The 18,365-nt window shown below is 40.1% G+C and overlaps 1 protein-coding gene across 1 annotated transcript in view; it reads right to left on the bottom strand.

Annotated features, from left to right (window-relative positions):
- The window catches only part of KIF26B (kinesin family member 26B), a 290,280-nt gene that overhangs the window by 97,976 nt on the left and 173,939 nt on the right, over positions 1-18,365 (bottom strand). The window contains exon 5 of the mRNA XM_054397640.1: positions 4,984-5,167. Coding sequence (XP_054253615.1) covers positions 4,984-5,167 — 184 coding nt within the window. The remainder of the gene's footprint in view (positions 1-4,983; positions 5,168-18,365) is intronic.

Below are 18,365 nucleotides of genomic sequence, written 5' to 3'. Positions count from 1 at the left end.
GATTCCTGCTAGGTCAGCTTTTCTGGGAGGAGTTTTGATGCCTCAAGGTGCTTTAAGAAAAAGGTGAAATTAATAGAAGTTGGAAGAAGTGCTATAAACAAGAATCCTTTCTCTCCTTCAATTATATTTTCTATGCACACTTAGTTTGTCTTTTTCTAAAATAAAGCTTATCTTGGATGTGGATGTACCAACCCAGGCATATTAGGCCTCTGGCACTGCATTTTGGTCGGCTGTAAGGTTTGAAGAAAGACATATTGTAAAAAAAATTTTATGCAGTCATATTTCACAATTTAGAGAACATCAACAACTGGTGTTCCTACTCTTTGTGAAGTGCAAAGGCTGCTACTTCATTTGAGCTAGGACCATGTATCAACAAAGCCTGCTAAGGGAAAACTTGGCCTGTTGCCTAAACTTTACATCGTGCAAGAGAGCATTCCTGTGTAGAGAAGCAGGGCAACTGCTTCTATAATCTAGCCATTTAATCTAGCCAGCCCCTTTAGGAGAGGAAGATTAGGTCTGGTCCCTACCTCTTAATAAGCCAGTTTAAGGGCAGTGGGTCTATTTTGGCCTACCTGCAAGGTTAGAAAGTGGCCCCACAGTTTCTGGCCTGACAAGCTATTTTTCCTGATAATAGGATTCCTAAGTTTAGCTGACAAGAAGCAGATCCAAGGGAGAGGAGTTTATGGCAAGTGGATGCTAGTGTAATGATTTCCTGGAGCATTGCAGATATAGGCAGGTAAATGGATGTGTACACCAAGGAGTTAGAATTACATCTGAAAAGGAAAAATTGAAGGAAGAATAACATAGCTGTCCTTATTTCTGATCACACAAAATGGAGCAGTTTTGCTGTATGGCATTAGGAGTGTTCCACCAATCGGGGCACTGTGTGGTAAAGCACTATATTAAGGTATCTTTCTCTTCTATTAATTCCTTCTCTGCTGGCTTTCCATAAAATAAACCATCTTCAGGCTAGTAGGATGGAGAGGGCCCTGTGTCCTACACCTGTCAGGTGGAAGAGAAAAGCTTGAAGGAAGTGGGTGAGTTGTGGCACACATATTGTACTGTTACATCTTAAAGAATGTCAAGGCCAGTGCTTCCTAACCTGCCCTACACACTTTGAAAGGGGTCCTTAGAATCATCTGCAGTGTAACCTATTTCTCCCCCTTCAAAGATTTTAATAATCTGTTCTACAACACCTACCAAAGCTTGACAAGGGGTATCTAATATTAGATTGCTGATGGGTTGAGAACACTGCTATCTAGATGACCAGTAATATCTCATTGTTTCTTCTTGCTTCCCATCTGTCTGTCTGACCTTCCCATACTAAGGTAGTAAGTGCTGTGGGACAGAAACAGGGGGTTTTAATCTGAATTTATGCATTATTTAGCCAAAGAAGGCTGGGCTCTTCAAGTGGGAGTCCTGGGACTACAGGATAAATGGTAAGCACAACATTACAAATCACAATTCATTTTGCTAATAGGTTGAAATCACTTCCCTAGGAAGGTTCAGTGGTAGCACAAACCTTTTGCATAAAGATATCTTGACACACAAATATTACCATTTTATTTCCAAATTATCAAATACCAGCAAACAACAATTCACATAAAAAATACATAAGGAAAGTAAACTAATCCCTGCTCAAATATAACAAATACCTCTGAGTGACACATTTTTATAAGACTACACACAGAAAAATAATAAATGAAAGAAAACACAGAGACTACATTCATTCATCCTAAACTCTGTACCACCTGAAAACAGCCAATTTATTAAGGCTGGCAGAAAATTTTTCATGCAAGCTGTTTTTCATGGGTACTGTGGAATTCAGCAAACAAACATCTTTCACAGAAGAACATTTACAGATTTTCATCAAAAGTTTTGGTATAGTTTTGATTTTGTTTGACAGAAAATGGCGGCAGAGGAAAGGAAAAAACAAGCAGATTGGAGAGCAAATCTAAGGAAACTTTACTAGAATGTCCTTGCACAAGCTAATCTGCTTGGAAAGACTTTTTGCCCTCTTTCTTGGCTCACTGTCTAAAAGGACAAAGCAGACTTAAGGAGTATGTTGGAGAAAACAATAGGACTTGGAGCAACTGCACATCAAGTCATTCAGAACAGTGGTGCTCTATGTATAAACCCAGCAAAAGCAATCTGCCCCTCGGAGTATGACAATTCAAAGACAACAGAAAGAAAGAAAAATAATGCTAAGTTGTGGCAGCTTATGGAGCAAGACTGTCACTCAGTCTAAAATAATACTTTCTGCTTTCAGGAAATAACTGGGGATATCACATTACTTGCTACCCAGGATCAGCTCAGAGCTCATATGCATGTTATGATCCATAAAAGCATCACTCTTAATATATGTGCAGTACAGTCACAAACCTTTTCTTTTACTTCACGAGGAACTTTCTGGAAATGAAAAATAGTGAAGAATGAGATTCTTTGTTGCACTCATTTTGAGACTGCTGTATTTCTGCTAAGGTTAATGGTGTATCTAATGTCAAAGTAAAATGGTGATCATGCAGTCCCAAAATTTCGTTATTAATATCACCTTCCTCCTTCTATAAAGCTAAACTTTAACTTACAAATAAGAGTTCTTCCAGTTTCCAGACTGGTGTGGTTTAATTTGAAAGGCCTTTTGTAAGAAAGGTGTGAAGCATGCAACCCAAATATATACTCTTTAATGCTCTTTGTCAGTTTAGATTCTTCAGTGCTGCCCACATTCTCACTGAGTCGGTCATTAACTTTTAAATATGCTGCTGATAGACAAATCCTCCTAGTTTAACTTATATGCTTGCACCTGACAACTCTACAATTTTAAATAAATCATTGTCATCAATTCTGCAATGAGAAGTAGAATCTTTGACATTTCTAGAAGTGAAAATATAAAATGGCAAACATTTGGTGGCAATTTTTAAGAACTGTGAAATGACATTTAACCTCAAAGTCTAAGCTTTGAAGTATCCTGCACCATCTTGGACCTACCCTGGCAAACTGACAGCTCTCAAAATGACACCGAGCCAGTGACTCTCAGCATCTGTGCACAGGCTTCCAGACCCATAGCAAAGAGCCTTTCTTCCAGGAAGCCTGTGCTGGAGCAGTCCGTGCTCTGTCGTCCCTTAGGAATCTCAGAAAACCAGAATCCTTGCAACAGCCAGCCTTTCAGCTCCAGAGAACTAGATTTCCCAGTAACAAATTGTTGCCCAGCCCACTCAAACCCAAAGTGAAACAGAGTTTCATCACACCAGGATTGCTGTTAAAATAGTATTTAAACATAAAACAGGGGAAAAAAAATCCTAAGTGACTGAAAATAATGTTGAGCTTCCCTGAACCCACCTCCTCCAGGTCCACGTCCTATAAACTTATACCATTACAGAGAACACTATATAAGAGAAAATGCTGAGAAAGGAGCATAATAAAAACTATGACATCTATCAAAACATATGCCAACCAAAGTAAATAGCACATGTATAAATATCAACAGTAAAATTAAAAGCAAACAAGCTGGAAATTCCACTACCTCTTCTGAAGTTTTCCTAGTCTGCTAGATAAATTACATTGTTATCATGCAGTTATTTATTTACTATGTCTTGCACCTATTTCTGAGATCTTAAAATGAATATTATGCTACAGCAGTAAACTGATGGGAAACTGATGAAAGTATATGAGCTTCATGTCATACTTACAGGGTGACCCCTACAAGAAACCAAATAAGGGAAAAATGAAACTTAATTCCAGAAACCACAGGTTAGAGATATTTTTGCTAATGGAAATGCAGGGGGGGGGGGGAATTCTCTATTTTTACTATATGAATTAACCTAATTTGGTTTACTGCTTTGGAGAAGCATATGTTAAAAGATTTTCTTAAAATCTCTAGCTATTTCTCATACAGTCTTATAGCTATAGGATGGTAAGTCTAAACTGGAATTTTACTTGTATTCAGATGCAACCTGTTCCAAGCCCAGAAAAGTAGCCCTGAGGTTACCCCTATTGTATAGCAGCTTCTTACAAAATGAACAGGTTCAAAATTACTCCTCCTCCCCTTAAAATCAGAGTATGCTTCACTACTGAATTTTATAGGATCATGACAGATTTGTACACGTCTTTCCACTTGCCAGGACAGACAAAAGGAACATAGCCCTATGCGAAGGGAATCCCTTTCCAAACAGGCATTAAACCATCCGTAAAAGTATTAACACTGTTCTTTGGTGGGGGGAGATTTAGGGTTAGGGTTTAGGGGAGCGTGGGAGGGAACAACCAACCAGAAACAAACAAACAAACAAACAAACAAAAAAAAACACAACAATAACAAAACCACACGAAACAACACACACAAACTAACAACAACCTGGAACCCCATAACATAACAGAGTATCCAAAATCAGCAATTAAAATTCACAAGCCCATCCTGTTCTTAGCACTCCTAGATCATACATTACAATTTCTCTTCTAAACCCAAAGATTTTCACTGAATTCATTGTCAGTGCTTAGTAATCAAAGAATGTGGAAAAGCCACAAACACAGATGCTTGCATAAGACACTACCTTGATTAAAGCAAACTGCTGTCCTCAGCAACTGCATGCGTGTATTCCCAAATCTAATATGCCAGACTATCCATTTATTGCAGGGAAAAAGAGTGGGCCACTCAGACAAACATAATGCAACAGTGAAATATAGCCACCTCCTCCATTGCTTCAATCATTTTCCATTCTAAGAATGACCAAAACAGCATTTTAAGAGGATGTGATCATGAAGAATGAGAGGAAATATCATGACAGAAAAAGGAGAAATTCATCATTATCCAGTTTTGGGTTTTTTTCACTTGCATTAAGCAACTTCCATCATTAGGCCTTTGTACACGTGTAAAGGAATCAATTGCAATATAGCCAGCAAAGAAGGGACATGGTCTTAATGGGTTTTTTTATGAGGATAAAATCTTCTCCCAAAGAAAACAAGTATTTTAGTGATACTTGCAAGGCCTACCTTGCCCAAACCAGGAGTGTCTTTCACTTTGCTGACTGCTCTCAATAAACACGGTGGTGCAGGGGGTGGGGAAGTCTGAAGGATATTGCTGAAGCTGGTAGAGAAGAGAGTAGATTCAGGAACAGATGATGCAGAAGGCCTGTGCTTCTTCTTTTTGGAAGACAGATTCAACTTCTGAGCAGCTCTAGGGGAAAAATTAGAAGAGTAAGCTAAAACAATGCCAAACTTATTAATAAAAGTAGACAAGGATAAAGGTATTCATCAGGTTACTATTTATGTAGGACCTGATTGATCACAAGAGTTACATTTTTCTCCTTCACTCATTATTAGTAGTTTAATGCTACTGACTTCACAAAGTTGCTACAAATTTACACAATCTGCATTAAGCAGGGTCGCAATTAAACCTCTGTCACTATCTTACCTGTAGAAACAATTCAGCCTGAAAAGAAGCTCCAAAGCCTTTAGTTAAATCAATGAGCTATACAGCAATTTCTGATCTAAAATTAAGTTCAGTCACCGAATACTTCACACAGATTTGTTTCCCATTTATAAGCCTTTGCTTTTGAAATGAATACTTGTGCAATGTCTGGATGTAAGTAGCCACTCTTAATTAGTAGTAAATGCTCAGGAGAATTTGTAGAGGTGTAGCATTGTACTAGCTGTTTTAAATTTTAGCACCTCTTGAAACACAAGCCAGCCTAAAAACTGAACAAACCATGACCAATGAAAATATTGCTGTAGCAATATTGTTTGGAGACAGTCATAACCAACTACAGCTGCATTAACCACTAAGCCAGGAAAAAGGAAATGAAAACTTTTTAACACTGTAGCATTCACAGTTAAAAATACTGACACTTGTGTAGATGTTTATTAAAAAGCTAAGCTTTTCTGAAACAGAAACATTCTTGTTTTGCAAAGTGTTTTATTTTGAGAGAATTCAACATTCAGTTTTTGTTGCAGTTGTTTTATTCCAATACTTGCGTTCTGCAGTGTGCAGGGATAATGTTAATACTAATCATGCCATTCTACAGTTTCCCTTTTATAAAATGAGCACTTAAAACAGAGCACACTACCTGGAGCACCATCTCAAAGGAGAGATGTGTAATGACAATTCATGAGGCTACTTTCATGTTCACAATTTCACAAATTGCATTGTGTTGGAAGGGACCCTCAAAGGTCCAACTCCCCTGCAGTCAGCAGGGACAACTCCAACTCAGTCAGGATGCCCAGGGACACATCAAGACCGATCTTGAATGTCTCCAGGGATGGGTCCTCAACCATGGGCAACTTGTTACCACTCTCATTGTAAAGGACTTCTTCCTCATGTTTAACCTAAATCTGCCCTGCTCCAGTTTAAAACCATTGCCCCTTGTCCTATACCCACAAGCCCTTCTACACAGTCCTTCCCCAGCCTTCCTGCAGGTTCCCTTCAGATATTGAAATGTAACTATAAGATCTCCCTGGAGCCTTCTCTTCTCCAGGATGGAGAGCCCCAATTCTTTCAGCCTGTCTTCACTGGAGAGGTGCTCTAACCCTCTGATCATCTTGGTGCCCCCCCTCTGGACCTGCTCCAGCAGGTCCATGTCTCTCTTGTGTCAGGGTCCCCAGAGCTGGACCCAGTACTCCAGGTGAGATCTTTGGCAGACAAATTGTGCCTTAAGATAGGCATAAAAGTAATATGTGCTGCCAGTACAGACTACTATCCTTACTTTTCTGAAGTGTGACAGTCAAGAGCAATAATACTAAATTCTCTTAAGTTTTAAGAAGCTTCAGTGGCATCACAGTATATATTATCCAACACTGAACTTACAAATGTAATTACATTATTTTATCCCAAGGCACCAGGGAAAAAAAAAGACTGAACATATGTATATATACACAGAGAAAGAGACTCATTTCAGTATGCAAGTACCTTGACTGTCTATCAGATGTCTCAGACACATGAACGAACTACTGCTGGATCTGAACTTGCCACGTTAGCTGGTTGTGAGCACACTGTGTGTACTGCCAGTATGTATTCTTCTAGCCTATGGCAAGTGCAAAGCGGTTAGAGATAGATTAGTTTTTAATAAGAGAAAAACACTAGGAGGTTTTAATTGACCTGGCACAGAATTGCAACTCAGAAGTTTCTATACCATCTCTTTGTCCTTCCTTCTGGAGTAAAGATCACAGCTCATAACCTGGCCCTCTCTTTTAATAAGATGGGGTTTTTTTCATAGAAAAAAAAATCAAAAAACATTGGCCAAAATCATAGCAAAAAGCACTGTTTTTTTTTCTTTTCCTAGCAACACTTCCATGGTTTGCGAGGATTCAATTATTTCAGCTTCCATACTGCCCATCACTAATGTTTTTATTAAATTGCCCTTGCTGAATCAAGACTTTCTTTTATATAAAAAATCATGATTATAAAATTACAGTGAGTGTATTATTATAAAATATTAGTATAAAATATTACTGACTTTAAAATTATTTTAAATAAAATCTTGTACTGTGTGCAGCAGTTGAAAATACAAGTGTTGGCCAAACACTCTGAGAAATGTATTCTTATGGTCCAGCTCAGTAGTCCAGTCTTAAATATACTAGCTTCACCCACTCTGGTCATGTATCTGGTTTCACTGACTCACCTCATGTGAAAATCTATTTCCTAAAAGCCATTTCTGAGTTGACTGGCAGAGCCATTACCCCTTTGGCCTCTAAACACTTCTCTAGCATTTGCTGTTCCTTTTACAAATCTGAGGGTGTAATACAAACCACATCTCAACCCAACCAAGCCATAGCTGGCATTTTGTTAAAGAAAAAGCATTACTGCTGGTACCTGGCCTTCCAAAACCCTGGAATTATATTCTAGTTTGACAGTTATAACCATTGAGATTGCATTCAAATGGAAGAACCCACATTTTCCTTTTATATTTTCAGCCTGCAACTGGAAAAGTGTATGAAAAAGTAATTAACTATTTCTCACAACAGGGGATTTTCTGTTTTTCCTCAAGGAGAGAAAAATCAATGCATGGCAGGCTAGAAAATAATTTACAAGACCTATCAGACTTCACTGAATTTTGAGGACAATCAAAAAGGCAATAAGCCTCAGGTAATTCCCGTAGCATTTTAACCAGACGTAGGCTGCAATACGACATAAACATACAGTGTGGCTGTCTTGTGAGCAAACATATCGTGAGTAAAATCATTCAGCTTGGGTGGCTAGCATTACTCTGAACACAGCTGATGCTGATTCAACCCTGTGATCTAGCACAGGGTGTTACGAATTCTCACATTTTACTTTTCAAGGTAAATCAGAAGCCTAGCTCTCCCATGCAAACTCTCTGGACTGCCAGACTTCTCAGACAAAGCACCAGGCCACACTGTGAGACCCAATGCTTCAGTGGCTCATGGCCTGCCCAGCCCAGCCAGCAGCTGTTTACTCTGCTCTTTGTAAAGGAGACAGATAATTTGTTTTTGTTTAATATCTAGGATAATAGGACTCTAATTTCTACTTGAGGCTATGCATAGTACTGCAATAATGGTAAGGGCAATGATGACAGTATGACTTTATGTATTGACAATAAGCTGATCATACTCCAAGTTAGATTACATCCCACTTGAGCCAAGCGACATCAGCTAGGAACTATGCAGGGATGTGCAGCAGGCTCCAGGGCAATGCAAACCACTTTCCCATGTGTGCACTATGGCTGTGGTACAGATTGTGTGCACAGAGACAAACAAGGAACTTGATGCAAATTGAATTTTTGAACTGCCTAATTCAAACTGTCTTAGACCACTGTGTGGACACACTCACAACAGAATGGTCTGTAATGTCATTTTACCGAATTATCATCCAAAAGAATCAGAGAATCATAGAATCAGTCAGGGTTGGAAGGGACCACAAGGATCATCTAGTTCCAACCCCCCTGCCATGGGCAGGGACACCTCACACTACATCAGGCTGGCCAGAGCCTCATCCAGCCTGGCCTTAAACACCTCCAGGGATGGGGCCTCAACCACCTCCCTGGACAACCCATTCCAGGCTCTCACCACTCTCATGGTGAAGAATTTCTTCCTCACATCCAGTCTGAATCTCCCCACTTCCAGCTTTATTCCATTCCCCCTAGTCCTGTCACTCCCTGATAGCCTAAAAAGTCCCTCCCCAGCTTTCTTGTAGGCCCCTTCAGACACTGGAAGGCCACAATAAGGTCACCTCGGAGCCTTCTCTTCTCCAGACTGAACAGCCCCAACTCTTTCAGTCTCTCCTCATAGCAGAGGTGCTCCAGCCCTCTGATCATCCTCGTGGCCCTTCTCTGGACACGTTCCAGCACCTCCAGATCCCTCTTGTAATAGGGGCTCCAGAACTGGATGCAGTACTCCAGGTGAGGTCTCACCAGAGCTGAGTAGAGGGGGAGAATCACCACCCTTGACCTGCTGGCCACACTTCTCCTGATGCAGCCCAGGACCTGGTTGGCTTTCTGGGCTGCAAGTGCACATTGACAGCTCATGTTGAGCTTCTTGTCCACCAGCACCCCCAAGTCCCTCTCCTCAGGGCTGCTTTCCAGCCAGTCACTGCCCAGCCTGGATTTGTGCTTGGGATTGCCTCGACCCACATGCAGGACTTCACACTTGGTCTTGTTGAACCTCATGAGGTTGGCTTGTGCCCACCTCTCCAGCCTGTCAAGGTCCCTCTGGATGCCATCCCTTCCCTCCAGTGTGTCTGCTGCACCACACAGCTTGGTGTCATCAGCAAACTTGCTGAGGGTGCACTCAATGCCTCTGTCCATGTCACTGACAAAGATGTTGAGCAAGACTGATCCCGGGACTGATCCCTGAATGCAGATTCAATCTAGTTTAGCCAACATACTTTGGATTCACACCTTCTGTTAATTTGGATCATTTTTTCCTGAGAGTCCCTATATAAACAAGCATCTGGAGAGTCTTTGAAATCTTACCAGATATAATCAGAAGATCAAGATCTGAAATTGTGAGAGGGGCGACAGAAAGCTGATTAAAGTTCAATCCAAACACAACTGATGGATTGCAGGCAGGAAAGGGCAAGTGCTTTGAATGCCCACCTGATCCATAGAAAGACTGAGGTAATTTCTTGAAAGAACATTCTTTGCTTTTGGGGGTTTAAATTACAACTTTAATCAGAATGTTTTCACCTCCCACCTATCCATGGGCATGCTGGGATTTTCGAACACATCCATTGGCTTCCTGTACAGTGGAAGAGAATTCAACACTGATATGAACTTTCTGAAAGATTAAGATCCTCTTTGGTATTCATTGAAGAAATGGAAGTAAACCACCTTAGAGGCAATTCTGAGATGGATTCCCAGAGAATTTGCTGGTTTGACAAGCCCAAAGGAGATTAATAATCTTCTCTAGTAATTAAAACACTATACTTATCCAAAAATACCTTGCCTGCTGCATCTTAGTGCTGGGTTGGAAAATGCATGGAAGTTTATCTGGGAAATCAGTCTCCTGAACAAACTAACAAACTTTCAGCATATTTGTGCAGACACATCACTAGTTATAAAATACATCTACATTTGTGACCAACAGCATTGGTTACTCAAGGTGAGATGTTCATATCCTATAGTCTTAGACTGTGCACCTAAAAGTGGAAGACACTGTTACCAAGCCTCATCCTCAAAACCAAAACAACATCAAAGACAGTTTTGGTTTGTTATTTTGCAAACCCCAGACACAATTCTTCATGTACGGAAAGCAGATATTCTTGACTGTCATATGCTAAGTAAAATGTAATGTGCATAATATCTTAGTTAACTGATGGAATGGCAGACAAAAGTATATTGGAAGTCTGCCATAGTTTTGATTATTTCCAACTCAAATATTTGCAAATATGGATTGTCAGTAAATTTTCTGGTTTGGGTAATATGCTTATATAAAATGAGTCCTCATATCATATAGGTCCTCATAAAGCTGTAAGGTGAAAACCAATAGGATAAATCAAAATTACAACCATGCAGACTTTTGAGGGTCACTCAACAGCCGTTTCTTCTCTGGGATCTTTAGTTACTGAATTATGCTGCTTACCTGCTGCTTATACAAACTGAGCATGGGGCACTAAGTGGGATGTTCACATTTTCTAATTACAGGGATCTAAACTAGCTTCTCCAAATCATCAGTGAAAGTTCCTCCCAATCACCTGCAGAGGTGATGCAGGCTCACTAGGGTCACATTACAGCCAAGATGACCTAAGTACTATCACCAAAGCAAAAGGCACCATACTTGCCCCTGCTCTGTCTGCATACTTCCTTTCCCTTCCTCGATTCTTTCCTCACATTTATTTTGACTTGGCTGCTACTGCTTTAAACTCCTGCAATGGATCATGCCAAAGACTGCTCTAAACCGTACCTCTTTGACACGGCTAATATATCTGAATTACTATGGCAAGCACTTCTCCAACCTCAAAATCTGAGGTATGTTGTACTAAACAGGATTTCATGCCAAATCTCACCTTTCTATTTGGAGGGCAGTGATCTGTCCAGGAGTCATGGCTTCCTTTGCGCCATGCCTTTCTTTGCATCCTCTAAAGCAAAGACAACAGAGATGCTTTACAGAATATTTAATCTTCCAGCTAACTGCCATGCTCTGCTGCAAGCAGGCAGGTTGCCTCTCTACCATCTTCTACAAACTAGGGATACTGCCCACATGACAGAGTAAGAACAACCTCCAAGGGCTTGTTCTAGTACTTTTACACCTTTATACAAAACAGTGCAGTTCACCCAGAAGGAAGCACAATGACAGAGTGACAAATATTGCATTTGTCCTCTTGGAAAGCAGGGAATGCAAGCTTCCCACATGCCTTCCCAGCCCACATTACATGCTTTCCAACAAGACTTACAAGCTGCCAATAAGAATCAGGGCAATTTCACCCCACTTTAATTCTCTGTGTGGCCAGACCCAAGATTGTGGTATTACAGCCTAGTAAGACATGTAAAGAATGAAATAAAAATCCACAGAGGAACATTTCCTGGATTTGTAGTTCCAGTAAGATTCTTATTATTCATGTGTAATTATTTTACAATGCCTTTAAAATCTGGAGATAATTCGAGCTTTCTGCTTATGCTGTAGAAGGTATAATAAACATCTCTCTAATGCCCAGTAAACACTTGCCCCTTATTGTTCTCTTTATTTTTATGTATGTATTCAATTTCATAGCAACAATAAAGCTGTCCCAGGCTGCAATCTTTCACTTCTTGGGTGGCTAATTCAGAGGTTTGGCCACAGTGCCTTAGTAACTATGCTCTCCCTGGAACTGTGCTGTAACTCTCCAGAAAGTCATTAATTTCAACATTTTATTCTAAGAGTCAAAATGCTGTTTCAAACTTTATTTGGGAACAGGTCTTATAAAATCTGAGGATTGTAACACACAAGTAAACTTGGTAAAATTCACAGCTCAGACCTATTTCTATATCAAGTTCAAATTTGTGTAAATTCATTAGCAACAGAGCTTCTCCTATGTTGCACCAAAATGACAAGATGAATATGCTTGAGGATGAGTAGCTTAATGACAACCTCAAAGTCCCACACAAGTATATTTGACACAGTTGTTATTTGGGTGAGTATTCCAGTTTTAGAGGATATGACAAGATACCTAATAAACTACTTCTCACATCATTGCTGTTTGATACACAAGATTCTCTTTGCCAGGTATTACTATATCCCAGTAAAAATCTTTTTACCTGACTAGAAGTTCCTGAAAAAAAACAGTTCAGTGACAGATGTCATTATGTCTTTGGCAACAGGATCATTAACTAGCTCCCGTGCATAGAGATTATGTTGACCAAAAGGTAACATAACAAATCAACTATTACAGTTGGAATTTCTACATGAAATCATACCCTTGGTGCTTCATCAGTACCCAAGGAAGCTACATCTTGACTCAGTAGCTCAATCTATCTTTATCTATTGAAAGATCATTTCTGCTTTCTTTCTTTCTGTGTTCAGCAATCAAACACAGAAGACAAATTACTACTCAATTTTTTTAAAGAGTAGGTAGAGGTTGTTTTAATTATTAATCTAGTTTATTTTTCTCTCTGAAAAATCTTTTATATAAAATGTTAGTCTGACAGATGACAGTGCTCACAGTATTATCCTGTTCTTGGAAAGCTCTGAGGATGAGCAAGGTATGTGTCACTGCATGCTCAATGCAGGAAGCAAGATGAACCACTATACTTGGATAAAATAAAATAAAATCAGACGTTTAGCTACAGCTTAATATGGGTAGAAAACCAAATAGATTTACTATAACTCAAATTAATTCAGACATAAGCACATACCAATTACTGCCATGGTTGCTTTGCAATGCATGTTCAAGTCCCATGGGAAAACTGCATAGGCAGGAGACTGACAAACAGACCAGAGCAGCCTTAATTTCAGTTGCACACAGCTGAGGCCAAGAGCATCAGTATTCTTCAAGGAAAGATAAGAAATAAGCTTCATCCATCTCAGGCTTTGAGTGTTATTGCCTGTATATACTAAAGATTTAGGCTGTAAGACATTGGTGTTGCCACTCGAGGAGATGTGCACTGGTTTATATTTGTACTGTTATTGTGTAAAACAGGAAACACACAGACCTGCCAGTATTCAAGGGTTAGCTGGAAAATATTAGGAGCATAGATGTACAGTTATGCTGTCTTCTAAAAGTACCACCAGGGGTGACTGGCAAACAGATGTTGCCCATGTCTGAGACAACCTAGCAAACCTCCAGTCATGGGACAGGACTCTTGGTTAGCCAGCCCCAGGCCGAATCCTCAGGAGCACGAAGTAATGACAGTTATGACAACTCAAAAATGTGACTAGCAGAAGCTTTGCAATGAGAGGCCTACAAAGCACTATCCATTAATAACAGTCCTTAAAATCACATAAAGCAATTTCTTTAACTGTAAGTTTTATGGAGCTTATACGATTATGGTTATTCTATTACACTGGATGCTAAACCCTGACCACACACTGTGTGGAAAGCTATTTTGCTTCATCTCTGTCCCATTCAGCATAAAACTCTCTTAACACCAGGAGGAAAAGCAGCCAGCACACAGATTCACAGTCCGTTTTGTCATTGTTTAACTTTCTGGTTGGCAGAACAATTAAACAGGCCCATAAAAAGGCCAAAAGGCATGTAAGCTTTGCAGAGGTTTTTTTTTGGCCTAATCAATATTTTTGAGTCCAGCACATTTAAAATAACACCAGCATACAAATGGTAAACTATTCTGACAACACGAATGCACTGAAATTCCATGCACTTAAGCCCAGCTCTGACAAGCAATCTCCTGTCATAATAAAAAATACTTCCTCTAAAAGCTCCCGTTAGTCTTGTCTTGTATTTACTTAAGTCACCATCATGAGATAGTGATAATTCTTCGAGATAAGGTGATTTTTTGACTCCTGGAGACTATCACAATTACTATGTATATAATATGCTAAAGTCCAACACCAAGGTCCTCCTCTTAACAGACTGCACATATGCTAAAACCAGTCCAGCCTCAATAGCTTATAAACAAAACTGACAAACATAAGAAAGAAATTTTACAACCCCCACCTTCACAGAGATATGCTGAAATACAAAGAAATCAATGAATGGTGGCAAATTGTAATTTAATCTATATCTCCTCAGCAGATTCACAGAAATAGTTACAGTGGGTTTGGAGGTGTCTAATATCAACCCCCAGCCACCTACAAGTCAGGCTCTTCAGTGCATGGAAGAAGAACAACAGCTAATGGACATATGTTGAAACACAAGAAGTTTGGACAGGGTATCAGGAAAAGTTTTTGCATACTGAGACAGCATGTAAGGTTATGCAGTCTTTGATCTTGGGAAAATTTAAGGCCCAAATGGATAAAGTCCTGAGCAAGCTGTAGAACCTCAGTCCTGAGTTTGCAGTGGATGGGAGTAGAAATATCCTCAGGTCCTTTAAAGCCTTTCTGATCCTTCGGTTCTATGAAAGAGATGTTGCTGTAAATCTGAAAGCAAATAAATATCATGCTTTATTTCTTTCTTTTTCAAAATACTATTTCTCTGAAAAGTGTCAAGAAAATTACCACTCTCAGCAAAATTACTGAGCCCAAAATAAAAGTTTTCCTTTTTAGAATAGTAATTTACGCATAATTGAAGCGAGCATAAAACTACAATTTCAAACAGAAGAAGTTAATAATTACTTCTTTTTGCAAGGGTGTAACCAAAACACCCTTGAATCTTGTTTACTTTCTGGGAGATGATTAAGGGAGTGGAACATCTGCTTTATGAGGAAAGGCTGGGGGAGCTGGGTCTCTAGCTTTGAGAAAAGGAGACTGAGAAGTGACCTCATTAATATTTATAAATACGTGACAGGCAAGTGTCAGGAGGACAGAGCCAGACTCTTCTCAGAGGTGTCCAATGATAGGAAAAGGGGCAACGGATGCAAGCTGGAGCATAGGAAGTTTCACATGAACACAAGGAGAAACTTTTTTACTGTGAGGGTGATGGAACATTGAAGCAGGCTGCCCAGAGAGGTTGTGGAGTCTCCCTTCTCTGGAGGCATTCAAAACCCACCTGGATGCATTCCTGTGTGACCTGGTATAGGTGACCCTGCCCTGGCAGGGGGGGGGGGTTTGGACTAGATGACGTTTCAAGGTCCATTTCAACCGTAAACATTCTGTGATTCTGTGAGATCATAAGCTAAATTATCAGAAGTTGATGAAGTGATTTAATTTTAACTAAATCCACATTCCTTGGTGGAAAAAATAAAAATTGACAAAAACTTCCCCCAAACCACCTTCAATGTTTTGTTATAAGACTTTCTGTCTCTGCCTGCTGGAGATTGGGGAAGCAGTTCCTCACAAACCTAAACATCCTCATATCCTACCATTTTTAAAGGAAGTTCCATACACCCAGCCTCTTGCAGGAATGCTCAGCACTCTGCTAGCTCACACCCCACTTCCTTTGAGACCTGACCTTAATACTTAACCTACTTTAATCATGCTGCAGAACGAATTACTACCAAAAACTTATTAAACTGGAAAACACTATTATTCTTGGCAATTACAGTTATTTTTACAACACACCTTTTGTTCTTATTTTCCTATTTACATAAAAGTGAAATTAAAAAAAAAAAAACAAAATTAAATTGTATACACCACATACATTGCCAGAAAGAAGTGAATTGTACAGATGTGGTACAAACATCAACAAGCAGAATTAACAAGAGATGTAACGCCTTTCATCTGCAGCTATTTTTGTACATTTCCTGTACAAATTTCAGTAAAATTATTTTCAGTTCTGAGGGCACTTCTCAGACAGCTGGGCTTATGGCTATGCGTATTTTTGTTTCTTAGGAAAAGTACATTTTTTAAAATGCCTCGAAAAATTAAGTTATTTTAAATGCCTCAAAATGTTATGCCAAATGTATTTCTTTAAAAGCAGTCTGTCACATATAATGGTGACAGGAAAATGTATTTGTTGTTTGATTTCACTTGGATATAAACCTCTTGTGATCTGTTGATAATACTCAAATTCAACATCTCTGTTCCACCTGAATAAAGTGTGACCTTAATGTTCAATATTGTTTCACATTTACAAAACACAGCAAGATTGATGGGGGCAGGGATGAGAGTAGAAATCAGAGGAATTAGCAAAGGTCTGCTCTTCCAGACCACCAGAGAGACTGCAGTCTCTGAATCTCGTGGTTGTGTGGTAGGTATGACAAATGCAAGCAGCAATATTAGCCAGAAAAATATTTTCCATCTTAAAATGCACAGAAAACTAATCCTCTTCTTTCTTTTTAGATACAAGCCTTGCTGCTGAACAAGGATTGTGCTGGTCTACTTCCATATTTTCCTTATTATTCTGAAAAAATGTCCCAAATAGGTGAACCAGCATTCTTGTGAGGAACCACAATGAAAGAATTTTGATTAGAAAGCTCTATCCATGGAAATGTGATGCAACCTAAGACTAGAAGATAGGCAATTCCAGGTGAAGTTTGCAGAAGTAGGCCTAAAGCATATACTGCCTGAAATACTATAAAGAATCAGTTTGGCCTTGGGGAAGGACCCCCAAATCCATCAGCTGATGCTAAAGTTACAGCCGTGTATGTTTTCACATTTTTTAATAAAATCAGTTGTGTATGTTGATGCCCTGCAGCCTGGGTTGTTGGTTGTCTGGAAAAGTACATCCTCTACACAGAAAAACTTGAGCCTCACACAAACTGTCATTCAAGAATCAGTGTTAGGACTGAGAAGTCTACAAATATTTAGGGGCAGGGGGAGTGGGGGAGTATTTTAGATTAAAGAAGCTGATAACCCAACCTTTTTACACCTCAAACAACACTTCCTTAAATTTCTACATTTCATTCTTCTCCCTGTTAGCTTGCGCAAACATCACCAAGCTGCTTCACGTGTGCCGAGACAGCACACCACTGTACCATACAAAGTTACTGTCCCACAAACATCTCTCCTTCATTCATCAATATCACTGATTTCTTTTTTCATTTAATTACGTGTTCATGTAGCTATTTTACATACGTGTTGCATTACTAGAGGTCACAATATTAATAGATGATGGATGAGCAACTGACATTTACCTGGACTTGAGCAAAGCCTTTGACACTGTCCTGCACCACATCCTGGTCTCCAAGCTTGTGCAGTCTGGGTTTGATGGATGGACCATTCAGTGGATAAAGAACTGGCTTGACAGCCACACCCAGAGAGTGCCTGCCAATGGCTCCATGTCAAGTGGAGGCCAGTGACAAGTGGAGTCCCTCAGAGACTGGGTCCAGTACTGGGACCAATCTTGTTCAACATCTTTGTTGGTAACATGGACAGTGGCATTGAGTGCACCCTCACTGGCAACACCAAGCTGTGTGGTGCAGCAAGACACACTGGAGGGAAGGAACCTTGACAGGCTGGAGAGGTGGGCACAAGCCAACCTCATGAGGTTCACCAAGACCAAATGCAAGGTCCTACATCTGCGTCAGGGCAATCCCAAGCACCAATACAGGCTGGGCAGTGACTGTCTAGAAAGCAGCCCTGAGGAGAGGGACTTGGGTGTGGTGGTGGATGAGAAGCTCAACATGAGCTGTCAATGTGCACTTGTAACCTGGAAAGCCAATCACATCCTGGGCTGCATCAAGAGAAGCATAGCCATCAGGTCGAGGGAGGTGATTCTCCCCCTCTACTCAGCTCTGGTGAGACCCCACCTGGAAGTGCTGCCTCCAGTTCTGGAGCCCCTATTATAAGATCTGTATGTGCTGGAACGTGTCCAGAGAAGGGCCATGAGGATGATCAGAGGGCAGGAGCAGCTCTGCTATAGAGACAGACTGAGAGAGTTGGGGCTGTTCAGTCCAGAGAGGAGTAGGCTTGGAGGAGACCTTATTGTGGCCTTCTAGTATCTGAAGGGG

Source organism: Indicator indicator, chromosome 2, assembly GCF_027791375.1.
Source record: "Indicator indicator isolate 239-I01 chromosome 2, UM_Iind_1.1, whole genome shotgun sequence".
NCBI lineage: Eukaryota > Metazoa > Chordata > Aves > Piciformes > Indicatoridae > Indicator > Indicator indicator.
This window is presented reverse-complemented; position numbering and strand designations above follow the sequence as displayed.